Genomic DNA, 18263 nt, shown 5'->3' on the forward strand with positions numbered 1-18263 from the left:
GGCAGGACCCCCGGCGGGACAGGTGTCGGCGGGACCCCCAACAGGACAGGACATGGTGTAGGCAGGAAATCTGGTGGAGCAGGTGTCGGCGGGACCCCCAACAGGACAGGATCTGGTGTTGGCAGGAAACCTGGCGGAGCAGTAATCGGCGGGACCCCCAACGGGACAGGACATGGGGTTGGCAGGACCCACAGCTGAACCCCCAACGGCACATGACACAGGGTTGGCAAGACCCCCGGCAGAAGAGTAGTCGGCGGGACCCCCAATGGGACAGGACATGGAGTTGGCAAGACTCCCGGCAGGAGAGTAGTCGGTGGGACCTCCAACAGCACAGGACATAGGGTTGGCAGGACCCCCGGCAGAAGAGTAGTCGGCGGGACCCCCAACGGGACAGGACATAGGATTGGCAAGACCCCCGGCAGAAGAGTAGTCGGCGGGACCTCCAACGGCACAGGACATAGGGTTGGCAGGACCCCCGGCAGAAGAGTAGTCGGCGGGACCTCCAACGGCACAGGACATAGGGTTGGCAGAACCCCCGGCAGAAGAGTAGTCGGCGGGACCCCCAACGGGACAGGACATAGGATTGGCAAGACCCCCGGCAGAAGAGTAGTCGGCGGGACCCCCCAATGGGACAGGACATGGAGTTGGCAAGACTCCCGGCAGGAGAGTAGTCGGTGGGACCTCCAACAGCACAGGACATAGGGTTGGCAGGACCCCCGGCAGAAGAGTAGTCGGCGGGACCCCCAACGGGACAGGACATAGGATTGGCAAGACCCCCGGCAGAAGAGTAGTCGGCGGGACCCCCAATGGGACAGGACATAGGATTGGCAAGACCCCCGGCAGAAGAGTAGTCGGCGGGACCTCCAATGGGACAGGACATGGAGTTGGCAAGACCCCCGGCAGGAGAGTAGTCGGCGGGACCTCCAACAGCACAGGACATAGGGTTGGCAGGACCCCCGGCAGAAGAGTAGTCGGCGGGACCTCCAACATCACAGGACATGGGGTAGGCGTCGGCCATAGAGCCAACAGGACACGGGGTGCTGGAGTCGGCCGGACCACCGACAGAACACGAGGGGCCGGAGTGGGCCGAACCACCGACAAAACACGGGGGGCCGGAGTCGGCCGGACCACCGACAGGACACGAGGTGCTGGAGTCGGCCGGACCACCGACAGGACACGAGGTGCTGGAGTCGGCCGGACCACCGACAGGACACGAGGTGCTGGAGTCGGCCGGACCACCGACAGGACACGAGGTGCTGGAGTCGGCCGGACCACCGACAGGACACGAGGTGCTGGAGTCGGCCGGACCACCGACAGGAGACGGGGTGCTGGAGTCGGCCGGACCACCGACAGGACACGAGGTGCTGGAGTCGGCCTGACCACCGACAGGACACGAGGTGCTGGAGTCGGCCGGACCACCGACAGGACACGGGGGGCTGGCGTCGGCCGGGGAGCCAGTACTGGAGCCGAAACTGAAGTCGGGACCATGGCTGCTGGGACAGGAACAGGGGCCGGAACCATGGCTGCTGGGGCCGGAACCATGGCCGCTGGGGCCGGAACCATGGCCGCTGGGGCCGGAACCATGGCCGCTGGGGCCGGAACCATGGCCGCTGGGGCCGGAACCATGGCCGCTGGGGCCAGAACTGGGGATGGAACCATGGCTGTATGGGCCGGTTCTGGAGCCGGAACCATGGCTGTGTGGGCCGGTACTAGAGCAGGCACCATGGCTGCTGGGCACGGAACCGGAACACGGAACCATGGCTGTGTGGGATGGTACTGGAGCACGGTACCATGACTGTGTGGACCGGCACTGGAACACGGAAACATGACTGTAAGGTCCGGTTCTGGAGCAGTGACTATGGCTGCTGGGCACGGAACAGAAGCCTGGACCCTGGCTGTGTGAGCCAGGTAATGGAGCATGGAAGCATGGCTGTGTGGGCTGGTACTGGTGCACGGATCCATGGCTGTGTGGGCCGGTACTGGACCACGAGCCGGCCTCCCGACCTTGCGTTTCTCCGAGGCCCCCTGGAGGCTCCGTGGACCTCCAAACGCCAGGCGGGATCCCAAAAAAGGGCCAGAGAATGGAGCTGGAACCACTGGAGCACGGGCTGGAATCTTGGTCTTGCGTCTCCTAGAGATTCTTTGGAGGATCTGTGGGCCTCCCCAGGCCTGGTCATACCCCAGGAAAGGGTTAGAGGCTTCGGACAAGTCCTCAGGACTACTTGTGAAAAGTTGTAGCCACTCAGGCAACATGCTCCTAAGCCAGGGCTGGCGAGCAACCTCCTGACGTGCCTCCTTCAACGCAGCCTCTCTACCACGTCTAGAAGAGGCGCCATTCCAGGTATAAAAAATGTACTCCAGAGAGTACCCAAGACATTCTGCCTGTAGAGCAAAACGATCCGAGTCTGCTGAGTCCAAAGCTGGTCGGTTCATTCTGTTAGGATGGCGTGGAAGGGTAGGACCCAAATGCAGACTATCAAAAAGGTAACAGGTCTCGTAACAAAAAGCGAGCTTTATTTTAAAAGCTGATCAAAACAAGGCATGAAACAAATGGGTTGTACAAAAAACTGACCATGACCCACATGGAGGGAGACAGGAGAGACAACCGTGACTGACATGGAGGAAGACAGGAAAAACCAACAATGAACCGACAGGGGAACACAGGAAGAGACAAGACTAAATACAGGGAGGGGTAATCACAAGACAAGACACAGCTGGGGTAAGAGAGGCAGAAACACAAGGGCAACAGGTGAACACAATCAGACAATCAGACACACCAGGGGAACTAATGACAGGAAGGCAAACACAGGAAGAAGGAACAGAGAAGACACAAGGAGGAAAACATTTCAAAACAAAAAGGTGGAAAATGAAAACATAAATACAAAACCGTAACAATCAGAGGGTGAACATGGACTCAAGCCTTTGCCTTGAGAGTAAAATCCTTTTGAGCAGCTAAAACAAAGCGTTTGAAACAGGTATCTAGACACAAAAAAAATAAAGTTTGTGTAACATTAAAGCATGTACAATTGTTTTACTGGAATACCCAAAGTATGAAGCTGGAAGTTTGTGGTATGCAAGTAGGTAGAAAGTATGAGCCGTAGGCACGTGTGCTATCCTTTACTCCATCTTTATTCTTCTTTATCCAACTTCCACCTTCAGGCATCCTATATCAACTCTCTGTCCAACAGCGGCCTCTGGCTACAGTAACAGGACACAACAAAGTTAGTGCAATAATTCTTAATAATATTGTTTTTGTTTATGGGCATGAATTTGGTTTTCCTGCTGTGTATCACCAGTCCTACGCCTATATTACTCTATTGGTCTTTCCTTGTTAATCCATGTGCAAATGTAAGTAAATAAGCCTGATATAAAAAAGCTGTCCGTTCCATATCCACTTTGCATTAGGTCGAAAGTGCAGCTAACTAACGCATAACGTTAGTTAATGTTTAACCTAATATTTAATGTCAACAGCTGCACATCTACAGTCTCATTCCAAAAGAGAAGAACAGGGAAGAGACAAGGATGGAAAAAGTTATTCTGATCATCATCGCTCTTTCAGGCAAGAGTTGTATATATTTTTATTTAAAATACTGCATGTTATTCCATTAGCCATTTTTAGTACTTTGTATTGTGGTTTCCCTCTGACAATTACTTAAGTTGTTTAACTTACAGTTTAACTTTAATGTAATTTGGAGAACTTGGTTCAGTAATTGATATTGAATCTAATCAAAATGTCTGTGTCTCTACAGGGCTGAGCGCTGTCTCCTCACATGCTGAACGTCAGTACCATTTTGTTTATGAAGCAAAGACCATGTCTGAAGCACAGAGATACTGCAGAGAGAAACACACAGACCTGGCCACTGTAGACAGCATGGAGGTTGTGGAGCTCCTGAACGACATGGCAGGCCAATACAAACAAGTGAGGTCACTTTTCTCTGTGTTTCCTTTCAAAGCTATTATGAATATTAGGTAGTTATAATAGTATATAGGTTCAAACGTTTTTAAGGCTTTGCCTACATAAAACACTTATAACTTAACTGTAGTGCAAAATGTCCCTCTTAAATGTAGTAGAATATGAAGTGTTTTTAGTATAAACCTCCCCTGTTGTATTTCACCAGACAGAGTTTTACTCTGAGGAGTGAGGGTAACAAAAGGAGGACATTTTGTATTAGAAAGACCTTAATACATCAGGATTAATTCTTTATTAACACAATGAATGTTGCTTTCAGTCAGCCTGGATAGGGCTGTACGATGACCGGGACAGCTGGAAGTGGTCGATGTCAGACCCAAGCTTCTACGAACCGGGGAAGATCGAGTTCAGACAATGGGCGTCTGGAGAACCAGGCGCCTGGCACCATGAACAATGCACATTTGTTAATTCTGGTGGAACATGGGGTGATCAGGATTGTAATCACCCCCTCAGGGTGGTCTGCTTTGATGTCACAGGTAAGAATATAAACTTCAAGTTAAAGGGGACCTATCATGCAAAATGCACTTTTGCACGTCTTTTATACATGAATATGTGTCCCCGGTGTTCCAGGGAACTCACCAAGTGTCAGAAAACACAACCCTCTCTATTTTCCTCCATACCCAAATCTCTAAAAAAGGGGCTGCAACGGATCTGATAAAAACTGATCCAGATTTGAACACTGTCCTGACGTCAGGACAGTGGCGCTACGGCTATTGGGCCAACTCCACCAATCAGGAGGAGACAGCCACGGCCATTGCCGTTCGAAAGCGCTGGAGACGCTGTAGTACATATGCCAGGCCTGTAGATGGTGCTGTTCTCACAGAATCTGCCCTTGCAAAAACAGACCTAAAAAATGTCAAATTGAGCAAAATGAGGCATGACTAAAATGCATGATCTGTTTGGTATTTTGAAAAAAATATATATAAATATGCCTTATATAGGTATGGTCCTACACTATATTATTCAAATATAGCATGATAGGTCCACTTTAAGGTAGTATCTGAAATATAAATGGTCAAAAATGGTACATTCTCCGTTAGCTTACGAGCTCCATGTTCAAGCGATCAACTATTCCTTCGCAATGTAGCATCACATTGGATATGCGCTTAAATTGCCCTAGATTGGAATTTTTCCAATAATTTCCCTATGACGAATTAGCAAAAATGTGCTTAAAATGCATGAAAATCGCAAATATTAAAAAATGGCCGACTTCCTGGGGGGCGGGGCTAATGGAAGGCAATGTGAAATATATGTGCAATCATAATAGTAATGTGTATACAGCATTTCGTGTTTGGAGTAATTTGCGACATGTAAATCGTCAAAAATGGTGTATTCGCTGTTAGCTTACGACCTCCACGAGTGATTTTTCAAAAATATGCTCCGCAATTAAGTATCATATTGGATAGGGGCTGAACTGGTCCTGGATTGGAATTTTTCCGATCATTCCCCTAGGAGGAGTTTGCAAGAATGTGCTTAAAATGCATGAAAAACGCACATTTTTCAAAATGGCCGACTTCCTGGGGGGCTGGGCTAATGGAAACTATTTACAAATATGTCCGCAATTCCATGAGGAATGTCTGTGCCAAAATTCGTGCAGTTCTGAGAAACTATATGTGACTACCACACAATAGGGGGCGCTAGTGAGCAGTTTTTTTGAAAAATTACGTTTTTTTTTTATATTCTCGAAAAGGTCGTGGGCTTTGACGTGTGTCCCAAGTTTTGCGTTCCGAAGCACATTTTAGCATATCGTCATAAAAAAAAAAGTACAGGCCACGCCCAAATTTGTCATTCGTTGCAACCAAGCGGCAAACTCTGGGGAAGAGCCGGGACGCCAATGCGGAAGTGCCACAAACTGCAGTTCATATATTGGCCGATAGGCGCTGACTGCAGAAAGGAGCAATTTCCATAGAGCCCCATGTTAAAATGCCCAATTTCACAGCCTAAAAAAACATGTTTCTACCTATGGATTCAATAAATATTATTATGAATATAGTTAGATTCCACCTTCATGATTATGGATCTGTGAGTGAATTGTTTTCTAACACGACCCTTTTATTTATATTAGGTCTTAAAGTTTTTGCATAAATTAGGGCGTGGTCACTTTGATGGACAGGTACGTGCCTCACTGTCAGCTAACAGCAATTTGTCCACTCTGCTAGGCTACAACGTTAGTTAGTTGTAGTTGCTGTACTTGACCCTTTAGCCGTGTTCGTGGTGATTGTGCCTTTTAGGGAATATTGTTACAAATACCAGACAATTGAAATGTAGTGCTGTGCGCTTGAATGTACTAACAGACCTTCCAAGAAGTCTACTCTCAGCTTTTTTCGGTGAGTAAAATGATAATATTATACATGTTAATCCCGTTAGCAGGTGTTTGTGTGCTTGTTAGTTTAGCTTGTTATGTAGCTTATTATGTAGCTTATTAGCCAGCTAAGGACGCAACCCTTTATACATGTGTATATATATATATATACAGTTTAGTTTATGATTCAGCCTTTTATAGTATATGGCTGTGACGCCCATAATGCTAAACGGGAGCAAATGTTAAAAGGGGACCCAATTATCCCAGTGGTGGCCGCCGGAGTCCACGCCGGCCGAAGCTAACGGAGCCGCAGGGGGCTAGCTCGCTAGCGCGTCCCGGCGGCTCCGTTAGCTTCGGCCGGCGGCGGAGTCCGGCATTATAACTGGAGATCAAGGAATGCAGCGAAACGCAGACTTGGTTCGCCTGCAGCCCGCTGTAGTATTAGCTAAATAAATTATGTTGAACAAGGCTTATTAAGCTGAACATCGCCACAATTGTTCTGCTATGTATCGGTACTTATTTTATTTGATTAACGTGTGAAGGACAAGCATTAAAAATAACAACAAATAGCTCATTATCTTGCAGATTGTCTCGTTTGATTATGAATGTAACGTTTATATAGTGGAACTACACTGTTTTATCAAAACCAAAGTGCCACGCAGTAACTTGGTATGCATGTATTTCAGCAGGAAATGTGCATTACCAAATTGGTATCAAATAAACAGTAACACAACAGCATTGGTAACACAACTTCCAAAGTTACAGTAAAATAAAAAGAACCCTGACTCGGACAATACACAATCCAACATGTTCAACAGAAGAGAATAAGTTATATTGTTTGTACACATGGTTCTTTACATATATATCTGTTTGTTTAAAGTTTCCAGGTGATGCAGACAGGATGGACCAGAGAGTGAGAGACAGAACTGGACTCCTCACAGCAGTGAACTTCAGCACAGGTACAAATACTCTTTTTTCATACTGTACAAAGAATCAAGAAAGATATTGGTTTAAATAAATGAAGTATTGACTTTAATACACTGATATACATTCCATTAAACAATACTAAATACTAGATCACCTACACATCAGTGAAGTTGAGGGTTTTTTTCCATGCAAAGGGTTACATTTAGATGTTAACAAGCAATATGACTGTCAGCTTTCTAATTTAAGGTATTGAAGGCAAAGCTATTAGTGACAACTGCTATTTATCTCTCAATATTGTCTGTAAAAAACGTGGTAAAAGTTATGATTTCAGTGAGAGAACAGAGCAAGCTTCTACAGTTGCACTAAGTTTTGATAACAGTTAAATATTATTTTGATAATAAAATATATTTCAATGTTGATGAATTTCATACTGTTCATTCATAATCTGATTGTCTTTGTAGCTCACTGTTGAAATAAAATAAAACATTACAATTACAAAATAATTATATCTACAGCCCCTAAACACAAACACACCTCTTTCATAAATAACACACTTGTTCTGCAATAATATGTTTTATGTTTCCTGTAATTTTTGTTAGGAAAGGACATGCCTGAAAGACACGACTCAGCATCTCCTCTTTCTCTGAGGGTCAAGAAGAACATCCAATAGGAAAATTAAAAGCTGATGTTATGAGATGTTAAGACCAGTACAGGACATTCACTAAGAAACTACTTTTATTGTGAAGTCAGCTGATCGAATGCACCTATTTCCACATCTACACTCCATCAGCTGATTAATTCTATTTGCCTCACTTTATGAGCTTCACAACATGTACCTTGTACCGCAGAGTTTGCAACGCAAATAAATGGGGCCAATCTTCAGTCGGATGTGAATGTGTAATCTAACATTTTCAGTAAGAATAATGGACAAAAGGAGTGCAAATACAAATTCAATTTATTGAAATCTGAACCAAAAGTTAATCAAACATGTTTTAAATAAAAAAGCACATATGGACAGAAGGTGTAAACCTATTAAATGTATAAGTAAACACATTTAGTCAAATAAAGTGACAGACTAGGCCTGATCAGGTGGTATCAGCTATGCATGGGCTCCTCCATCAGGCCTGGTCCTCCTCGCTGAGGAAAGACCCTCAGTCCTCTCCGGCCAAACCAACAGACAGGACGTCCATCACACGGAGGTTTCTCCCTGAAGTCTCTGCAGCTCTCTGGACACCACGCTGTCTCAATCCGTCCACACTGAATATGAGGGGGAAATGAAAATAATAAATGCTTTAGACAATAAGAAATATAAAGTTGACTGTTGAGTTGCTCAGTTTTTTTAGATTGTCAATACTATTACTGTATAAATAATATCTCAGGTTAAGAGGCACCTTCAAATAAAGATTGGTCTTTAAATACATTTTGTCTTTTGTATTGTTTGTCTAAAGTCAAGGATCTAGAACTGGTACTTATAGTTTTAATGATACAGTCTGGTTATAATGCTGTTTGGAGGAGGCCTCACAGGTAAGAGCACTAACTAGCTACCATCACATGCACCTTAGCTTAACTTAAATGTATTAAACGTATAATTAAGTGATAGCAAAATATAAATAACTAATGTCATGCAAACATATTAATATTTTCTTGATTCCAGTGTTGCATTTAGCACATTGCATACAAACGTTAAGGGATTTTAAGATTCTGAAGTATTATGCTAAAAACTCAATAACTTAGATTATTATTTATAGTTTTGCTGAATAGTTTCATGTCCGCTTACCTTAGAAACGTAAAATGTGACGGCAGTGTGCTGATGGGGAAGCATGTTAGCTTAGCTTCTTAGCTTGAGCTAGCTCTGTTACTTCCCAGCTGGAGGCAGAAGGTCCCGCCTCGGCTCCGCCTCTTTGCCCTTATTTGGAGCAGGATGTAGCAGGCGGGAGTTAGACTCAGACGTCACTGTCGAGCCGTTAGTGGCCGACTCCGCCTACTAAGGGCTTCTCGGCAACTCTGCAGAATCCTATGGGTGACGTCACGGACCCTACGTCCATTTATATATACAGTCTATGGTTGCAACACTTTAAATATAAGTTCATACTCACCCCCAGAGTATGTCTAAAAAATTAAAAAAATATTTCGTCCATCAGTTCTTGAGTTATACATTTGTCATGTTTTTGGCACCCCCTATAGTCCAAAAAGAAAATTACTTTTTGTGCCTATTCCCCAATACAGACTGAACCTTACCACCAAAATGTGTGTTTTTTGGATACATTGTTGATGAGTTATGAGCATTTCTATCTAAGCCCCGCCTTTTTGCGAGTACGTTTTGATTCATGGCGGCAATATTTATCGTGTTAACATGCTCATTTCATACGGTAATGTGTCTGACCCTCCAACAATGCTGTATACTAAGTTTGGTATTGAAAAACAAAAAATTGAAATTTAAGTCAATATACTGTTTTTAAAATGATGCTAATTAAAAAATAAATAAAGTAGGCGGAGCTTAGGGGTTCAAGGAGATTATATGTAGAGCAGGTCCACCCGAATAAGTGTGCAAAATGTCAGGTCATTTGGAGTTACGGTGCGACTTTGTACATCTTTCCAAAAATGGAAATGGCCATAGGTGGCGCTAGAGAGCATGTTGGAATTTGAACGCATTGACTCCAGAATATTGAATTTTTCACCGATCCTGGAATCCGTGCAAAATTATACAACTTTTGAAGCATCCTAAAGACCTCAAAAACAGGAAACGCCAGCACCATAATAAGAAGAATTCCTCCAATAACAATAGGTTACACCGTTGGGTCCTAGCGCTCCGTGCTCGGGCCCTAATAATAATAGCAATTAAAACTGCGGTCGCAGAAGTGCGCGCAGTGATGAGCGGGCCCTCGCGGGAGGGCAGCCGGTCGTCCCCCCCAGTCCTCCGAAATGAGCCGTTTGTCATTTCTATAATTTTCCCAGGTCCTCCGTCAGCGACCCGGAAACGGATTCTGGCGCGACGTGTCGAAGGAAAACAAATTTCTCTAAAGGCTCGTCAAGGATCGATTATCGAGGAGGCTGTCTGGAGGAGCCGTAACCGAGGATACACTGATTTAGAGGAGAAAGGAGTGTCTTTGGAGGAGCTATAACCGAGGGTACACTGATGTGTTCTCCGGAGTCCATTTCAGCCAACAGTGATGTTTAAAAGAGGCGTGACGCATGGCTGGACTTATGTCAACGAAGCACAGCTCTGCAAACTGTTCCCGTTGTGATTATAAGTTATTTAAGATGATGAAATGTGCATCAGACTTTCTGCCCTTTACCGTTTGTTTACTCACTAATCACATCTCCCCTCGATGTTAGGCTATTTATTATATAACTGCTTTCATTGTGACGCGATGTTTACAGTGAGAACAGCTGCTGAGGTCAGTGCAGAAAGCAGAACAGTGTGTATAATATATATCGCTCAATAATATATGTAACAGGCCTACATTTCACACTTTATTTGTAGGCTTTAGGACATATCTACAAATAAACAGTAGGGTTAGGGTTAGGGTTAGGGTTATGGAGTGTATAGGTGTCTGTTGTAATGAATATGCCGCCAGCAAAGGGCGTTGTTGGACAAATAGTAGGTGTGTGTGTGTGTGTGTGTGTGTGTGTGTGTGTGTGTGTGTGTGTGTGTGTGTGTGTGTGTGTGTGTGTGTGTGTGTGTGTGTGTGTGTGTGTGTGTGTGTGTGTGTGTGTGTGTGTGTGTGTGTGTGTCTGTTTGTGTGTCTGTTTGTGTGTGTGTGTGAGAGTTGATGTGCCGGGCAGACAGGCGGGTCTCAGTAGCTTAAAGTGGACCTATCATGCTATATTTAAATGATATATTGTAGGGCCATACCTATATAAGGTATATTTATACGTTTCTGTTTTCAAAATACCAAACAGATCATGCATTTTAGCCATGCCTCATTTCGCTCTATGTGCTGTTTGCTGTCTACGGGTCTGATTCTGCTGACCACGCCCCCCTGCAAGAGAGGGGAGACGTGCTCTGATCAGCTGCTGGGCTGTCAGAAGAGGGGGAGAAAAAGAGATCTCCGTCCTCCGTGTTTTATTATATAGAGTCGTTATTCATTTGTTTTAAAGCTTAATAAATAACAAAGAAGACCTTAGACCGGCACTTTTCAATTTTTCTTCGGAAGATTTAAACTTTAACGGACATCTTGACCGGCGAAACAAACTGAAACTGAAACTCTGCGCACGGTCCCCTCGTTCCTTGGAAGAGGCGGAGAGGTGGGTGTTTGTCATCTGCTGGTGAACTAACCGGAGAGAATTACAGTGCTTGCCTCGACGGGGAGGGATTGCATTGCAGCGGGAGCAAACGCTTGCCTCGGGGAGGGAGAAAAAAAGCCACAGCGGAGAATAAACAGAAGGGTAACCATGGTAACTATGGGCGGGAAGTCTTCTTCGCTGCTTTTGTGGCAGACTACAGCGCCACTTACAGGCCTGGCATATGTACTACAGCGTCTCCAGCACTTTAGAGAAAATAGAGAGGGTTGTGTTTTCTGACACTTGGTGAGTTCCCTGGAACACCGGGGACACATATTCATGTATAAAAGACGTACAAAAGTGCATTTTGCATGATATGTCCCCTTTAAGGTAGTATCTGACATATAAATGGTCAAAAATTGTACATTCTCCGTTAGCTTACGAGCTCCATGTTAAAGCGATCGACTATTCCTTCACAATGTAGCATCCCATTGGATATGCGCTTAAGTTGCCCTAGATTGGAATTTTTACGATCATTTCCCTATGACGAATTAGCAAAACTGTGCTTAAAATGCATGAAAAACGCACATTTTTCAAAATGGCCGACTTTCTGGGGGGCGGGGCTAATGAAAAGTAATTTGAAATATGTTTGCAATCATAATATCAATGTGGATACAGCGTTTCGTGAATATGGGAAAAAGTATATGTGAGCAGTTTGGAGCAATTTGCGACATGTAAATCGTCAAAAATAGTGTATTCGCTGTTAGCTTACGACCTCCACGAGTGATTTTTCAAAAATGTGCTCCGCAATTAAGTATCATATTGGATAGGGGCTGAACTTGTCCTGGATTGGAATTTTTCCGATCATTCCCCTAGGAGGAGTTTGCAAGAATGTGCTTAAAATGCATGAAAAAAAAGCACATCTTTCAAAATGGCCGACTTCCTGGGGGGCGGGGCTAATGGAAGCTATATACAAATATGTCCGCAATTCCATGAGGAATGTCTGTGCCAAAATTCGTGAAGTTGACTACCACACAATAGGGGGCGCTACTGAGCAGTTTTTTTGAATTTTTTTTTTTTTTTTTTTACATTCTCGAAAAGGTCGTGGGCTCTGACGTGTGTCCCAAGTTTTGTGTCCGAAGCTCATTTTATGCTATCGCAATTTAAAAAAAATGTATAGGCCACGCCCACATTCTGCATTTGTTGCGACACTTTAAAGAGGACCTATCATGCAAAATGCACTTTTGTACGTCTTTTATACATGAATATGTGTCCCCGGTGTTCCAGGGAACTCACCAAGTGTCAGAAAACACAACCCTCTCTATTTTCCTCCATACCCAAATCTCTAAAAAAGGGGCTGCAACGGATCTGATAAAAACTGATCCAGATTTGAACACTGTCCTGACGTCAGGACAGTGGCGCTACGGCTATTGGGCCAACTCCACCAATCAGGAGGAGACAGCCACGGCCATTGCCGTTCGAAAGCGCTGGAGACGCTTTAGTACATATGCCAGGCCTGTAGATGGTGCTGTTCTCACTGAATCTGCCCTTGCAAAAACAGAGCTAAAAAATGACATGTCAAATTGAGCAAAATGAGGCATGGCTAAAATGCATGATCTGTTTGGTATTTTGAAGGAAAAAAAAGTATAAATATGCCTTATATAGGTATGGTCCTATACTATATTATTCAAATATAGCATGATAGGTCCACTTTAAATCTCAGTTTTGTTGTCACCCCCAGAGTATGTGTAAAACAAATTAAAAAAAATTCGTCCATCCGCTCTTGAGTTATAAATTGGTGGTGTTTTTGGCGCCCCCTATAGTCCAAAATGAAAATGCTTTGATGTGCCTATTCCCTAAAACAGACTGAACCTATCCACCAAAATCTGTGATGTTTGGATACATTGTTGATGAGTTATGAGCATTTCTTTCTAAGCCCCAACTTTTTGCGAGTACGTTTTGATTGACAGCGGCAATATTTATCGTCCTAACATGCTCATTTTCTACGGTAATGTGTCTGACCCTCCACCGATGCTGTATACGAAGTTTGGTGTTGAAAAACTGAAAATTGAAATTTAAGTGAATATTTCACTGTTTGAACATTATGCTAATTTAAATAAAAAAAAATGTAGGATGAGGAAAAGAGGATTATTTGTAGAGCAGGTCCACCCGGATATGTGTGCAACATTTCAGGTCATTGGGAGTTACGGTGCGACTTTGTAAATGTATTCCGAAATGGGATTTTGATAGGTGGCGCTAGTGAGCAGGTTGGAATATTTAACCCATTGACTCCAGAATATTGTAGTTTTCACCAGTCCTGGCGTCCGTGCAAAATTATACAACTTTGTAAGCGTCCTAAAGGCCTCAAAAACACGAAACGCCAGCAGAAAAATTATAATACCACGAAGAACAATAGGTTCCTCGCACTTTGTGCGAGGATGCCGTTGGGTCCTAGCGCTCCGTGCTCGGGCCCTAATAATAATTGGGAGGGGGGGCGCGGCTGTTCTTATGTTCTCTGAGTGGAGGCTCACCTTCCCACACTTTGAAAACCCCTGCCTTAGAGTAAACTTTCCCGGGAAGGCTGAGTAGTGTGATGCCTCTATAATTGGCACACACCCTCTGACCCCCCTTTTTGAAAAGGGGAACCACCACCCCGGTCTGCCACTCCTTCGGTACTGTTTCCGGTTCAATGTCCCCAGCCTCCACAGGGATGCCTGAAAAGCTCATCCTCCTCCGGAGGTGTGAGTTGAAGGCCTCCTGGACTTGAGACTCCTCCAGACGTTCCCAGTTCACCCGCACTACACGTTTGGGCTTACCAGGTCTGTCCAGAGGCTTCCCCCGCCACTCGACCCAACTCACCACCAGATGGTGATCAGTTGACAACTCCGCCCCTCTCTTTACCCGAGTGTCCAAAACATACGGCCTCAGGTCCGATGATACGATAACAAAATCGATCATGGACCTTCTGCCTAGGGTGCTCTGGTACCACCTACACTTATGAGCATCCTTATGTTCGAACATGGTGTTTGTTATGGCCAATCCATGACTAGCACAGAATTCCAGTAACAAACCACCACTCCGGTTCAGATCTGGGGGGCCGTTCCTCCCAATCACGCCCCTCCAAGTGTCTCCATCATTGCCAACATGTGCATTGAAGTCTCCCAGCAAGACTAAGGAGTCCCCTTCAGGAGCCCCATACAGGACTCTTTTCAGGCCCTCCAAGAAGGCCGAATACTCTGAACTGCTGTTTGGTGCATAAGCACACATAAGTCCCCCCTAGAGAGGTGACGTTCCACGTCCCCAAAACCAGCTTCTGCCGCTCGGGTCTGGTCCGTCGAGACCCTCTGCTTTCCCTGCCATCCTTCTGGCAGCGCACCCGACCCCATCGCTGTTTCTCGTAGGTGGTGGGCCCGCGGGACGGAGAAGCGGAGGGAGGTGTTGCCCACGTTGCCTTTTCGGGCTGTGCCCGGCCAGGCTCCTTGGCAAGCCCGGCCACCAGACAATCGCCGACGAGACCACCCTCTGTGTCTGGCTCCAGAAGGGGACCCCAGGATTCCTCCGGGCCGGGTATCCTCACTTCTTGTGTTGTCTTTCATGAGGTCTTTGAACCAATCTTAATCTGGCCCCTTGCCTGAGACCAATTTGCCATGGGAGACCCTACCAGGAACACAAGTTTCCAGGCAACACAGCCCCCAGGTTCATCGGGGCACACAAACCTCTCCACCATGATAAGGTGCTGGTTCTTCAAATTATATCAAAACAAAAAGATTCAAGAAGCCACTTTTGTGCATTGAGTACCCTTTTAATTTGTATACTTTGAGTACATTTTCATGATTCTAATAACAACATTTTATTTATGTAATCCTTTCAATGCAGGGCTTTTACTTATTTAATGTGGTATTTTGACAGAGTTTTATCTCATCCAAAGAGAACAGATGTATTGTCAGGTTTAGCCTCAGGGTTGTTCTATTGTTGTGCTGCTCCGGCCTTCCTAACTATATGCAAACACATCATTTGAATGTTATATCTGATAACTGTTAGCACCAAACATGTGTGACAGCAGTCTGCTCATTCACATGCCATTATTTATCTAACTAGAGCTGTACTCAAAAAACATAAAGAACAATAAAGTTACTATTATTTTTTCCTAAAACAAAGCGTTTGAAACAGGTATTCAGACACAAAGAAAAATAAAGTTTGTGTAACATTAAAGCATGTACAAATGTTTTACTAGAATACCCAAAGTATAAAGCTGGAAGTTAGTGCAATAATTCTTACAATGGTTTTGTGATCTTTTAAATGTATTAGCTTGTAAACTGTAAACATTTCTCATTATATGAAATGATCAGTGTTGTGGTGCCTCTACCCAGCTTCTCTGTGGTCCATTTTCAGGGCCGAATGCAACATTTGTCCTCATTGACAGCGAAATGACATGGACTGAGGCCCAGAGCTACTGCAGAGAACACCACACAGACCTGGCCAGTGTGAGAAACCTGACAGAGAACCAGCAGATTGTTGAGCTGTTACCTGGAGGGTATTATTATTGGATCGGCCTTTACAGAGACCCCTGGAAGTGGTCCGATGGAAGTAACTCCTCCTTCAAGTACTGGAAAGTAAATGAACCTAACCACAGAGGTCTCAAAGCTTGTGTGGCTGCAGCTTTCGACAACTCTGGAGAATGGGAGGACTTGGACTGTGGAGTGGAGAAACCATTCATTTGCTACGGACGTGAGTAAAATTCACAGCTAAGTCAAAGCAAGCTATAATATTGAGTCTGCTGAAAAAGAAGACACCATAAATGTTGTGACTGATGAAGTTTGTTTGTGTTTTTAGCTGTGCCTGTTGTGCCTGTTACGACTCCTGAGACTAGTGTGCCTGTTGTGCCTGTTACGACTCCTGAGACTAGTGTGCCTGTTGTGCCTGTTACGACTCCTGAGACTAGTGTGCCTGTTGTGCCTGTTACGACTCCTGAGACTAGTGTGCCTGTTGTGCCTGTTACGACTCCTGAGACTAGTGTGCCTGTTGTGCCTGTTACGACTCCTGAGACTAGTGTGCCTGTTGTGCCTGTTGTGCCTGTTTCAATGAAAGTGATAAAGGTGAAGGTGGAGAACCCAAACGGTGTGGATCTGAACGACCCCGCTTTTCTGGATGCGATGTTGGTGGAGGTAAATCATGTTTTCTACTTTTATGCAAAATCATCAATCACCAGAAAGGAAATTCACATGACATGAGAACAAGAGACAAAAGAGGTAGGAAACAAATAAATAACTATTAATGTATAATTAATTCAACAAAAGAAAATGTAGTAAATGAATTTCAATACGAATGAAATGGACCAAGATGAACATGAATGAAATTCTATATCCATTATACATTCAATACTTTGGCCACAAATAACAGGACCCAAGCATTTAGTAAGAAGACGTGTACATATGTGCAGAAGTAAATAGCAGAAACTTAGCCACATGCCACCAAATGCATTAGGAAAATGTACACATACTATTCCATAACCTGAGGTAAGCCTTTACACTGGAAGAAATAAGGGGAACAACTACCATTTCAGATGAGTGAACTAAAGATAAATCATCTGTTTTTATTGGAGCGATAATGAAAATGAGTTTTTGTGTCTCAGGCGAAAAAGAACCTAAGGGCCCAGGGATTGGACGACAACGTCCAACTGGCCTGGAGGAAGCAGCCGGATGGACAAGTCTTCCACGAGGAGGAGGAGGAGAAGAGGGATGAGCTCTAAAGCTGAATTGCTGTGTCGGCTTTTATCAGAGAAAAGTGTATTTCTTTCCTCAAAGACCTCATGCGACAGAATTCAGCTGCAACAATGATCTGAATAATCAATTAGTTACGATCATTTTGATAGAAGATAGAGAATGTAATGCTTTTCCTTGTTATATATGGTTATGAATTTAATATGTTTAGGGTTTTTACTATTGGATGTATTTGCTTGGCCGGTGGGAGATAATAATAAAATGTTTGGCTTTTGTTGAAATCTGATCAAGATTAAATTATCAATAATAAAAATGACCTTTAATGAAATTTCATACAAAAATGTTTTTTTATTTGCATCCTAATTATTGTTTTTTGTCTCACAATATCTTCAAATGAGTTATGTTGAAAACAGTAACAGGCCGTGCATTTCACACCTAGGCCTTCAGTAGTGTCTACCTGAATGAATCCACCTCCTAATAGCATTATTATGACGTCACGGCTATAGAAACCATTAATATGATACATTAACGCAGTATAACAGGGCGCTGCATCACAGACAGGTTTCTAATGTAGCGAGAATGAATGCCATTACTAAAGCAAGAACACCAAACAACACAATTCAACAAGCCTCCTTTCATTGCTGTTGTTGGGTGACATTTAGAAGATTTTTGGTGAGAGATGTTTGGCCGGAATATATGCAAGATCCTGGATGACAAGACGTTTTTTTTTTTTTTAAATATAGGTAATGCCTTTTAGACTATAAAGTGATTTTTGAAAAGTGATGTTTCGAAATATAAAGCTTTTTTAATTGTAAAGCAGCTCTAAACATTCTGAATGTGTCTCAGTTCATTTTGGTTAGCAGTAAACGCCATCAGAGGGTGAACATGGACTTAAGCCTTTGCCTTGAACGTAAAATCCTTTTGAGCAGCTAAAACAAAGCGTTTGAAACAGGTATCCAGACACAAAGAAAATAAAGTTTGTGTAACATTAAAGCATGTACAAATGTTTTACTAGAATACCCAAAGTATAAAGCTGGAAGTTTGTGGTATTTTGTAGGTATGCAAGTAGGTAGAAAGTATGAGCCGTAGGCACGTGTGCTATCCTTTACACCATCTTTAT

At 44.1% G+C, this 18263-nt stretch overlaps 1 protein-coding gene across 1 annotated transcript in view; it reads left to right on the top strand.

The window, feature by feature from the left end:
• Nucleotides 1–18263, top strand: part of LOC117478575 — a 33727-nt gene that overhangs the window by 10798 nt on the left and 4666 nt on the right. Inside the window, exons 2-6 of the mRNA XM_034125580.1 lie at nucleotides 3750–3919; nucleotides 4230–4446; nucleotides 15816–16151; nucleotides 16257–16588; nucleotides 17056–17165. Coding sequence (XP_033981471.1) covers nucleotides 3750–3919; nucleotides 4230–4446; nucleotides 15816–16151; nucleotides 16257–16588; nucleotides 17056–17165 — 1165 coding nt within the window. The remainder of the gene's footprint in view (nucleotides 1–3749; nucleotides 3920–4229; nucleotides 4447–15815; nucleotides 16152–16256; nucleotides 16589–17055; nucleotides 17166–18263) is intronic.

The sequence above is a fragment of the Trematomus bernacchii genome, unplaced genomic scaffold (genome assembly GCF_902827165.1).
Source record: "Trematomus bernacchii unplaced genomic scaffold, fTreBer1.1, whole genome shotgun sequence".
Classification (NCBI taxonomy): Eukaryota; Metazoa; Chordata; class Actinopteri; order Perciformes; family Nototheniidae; genus Trematomus; species Trematomus bernacchii.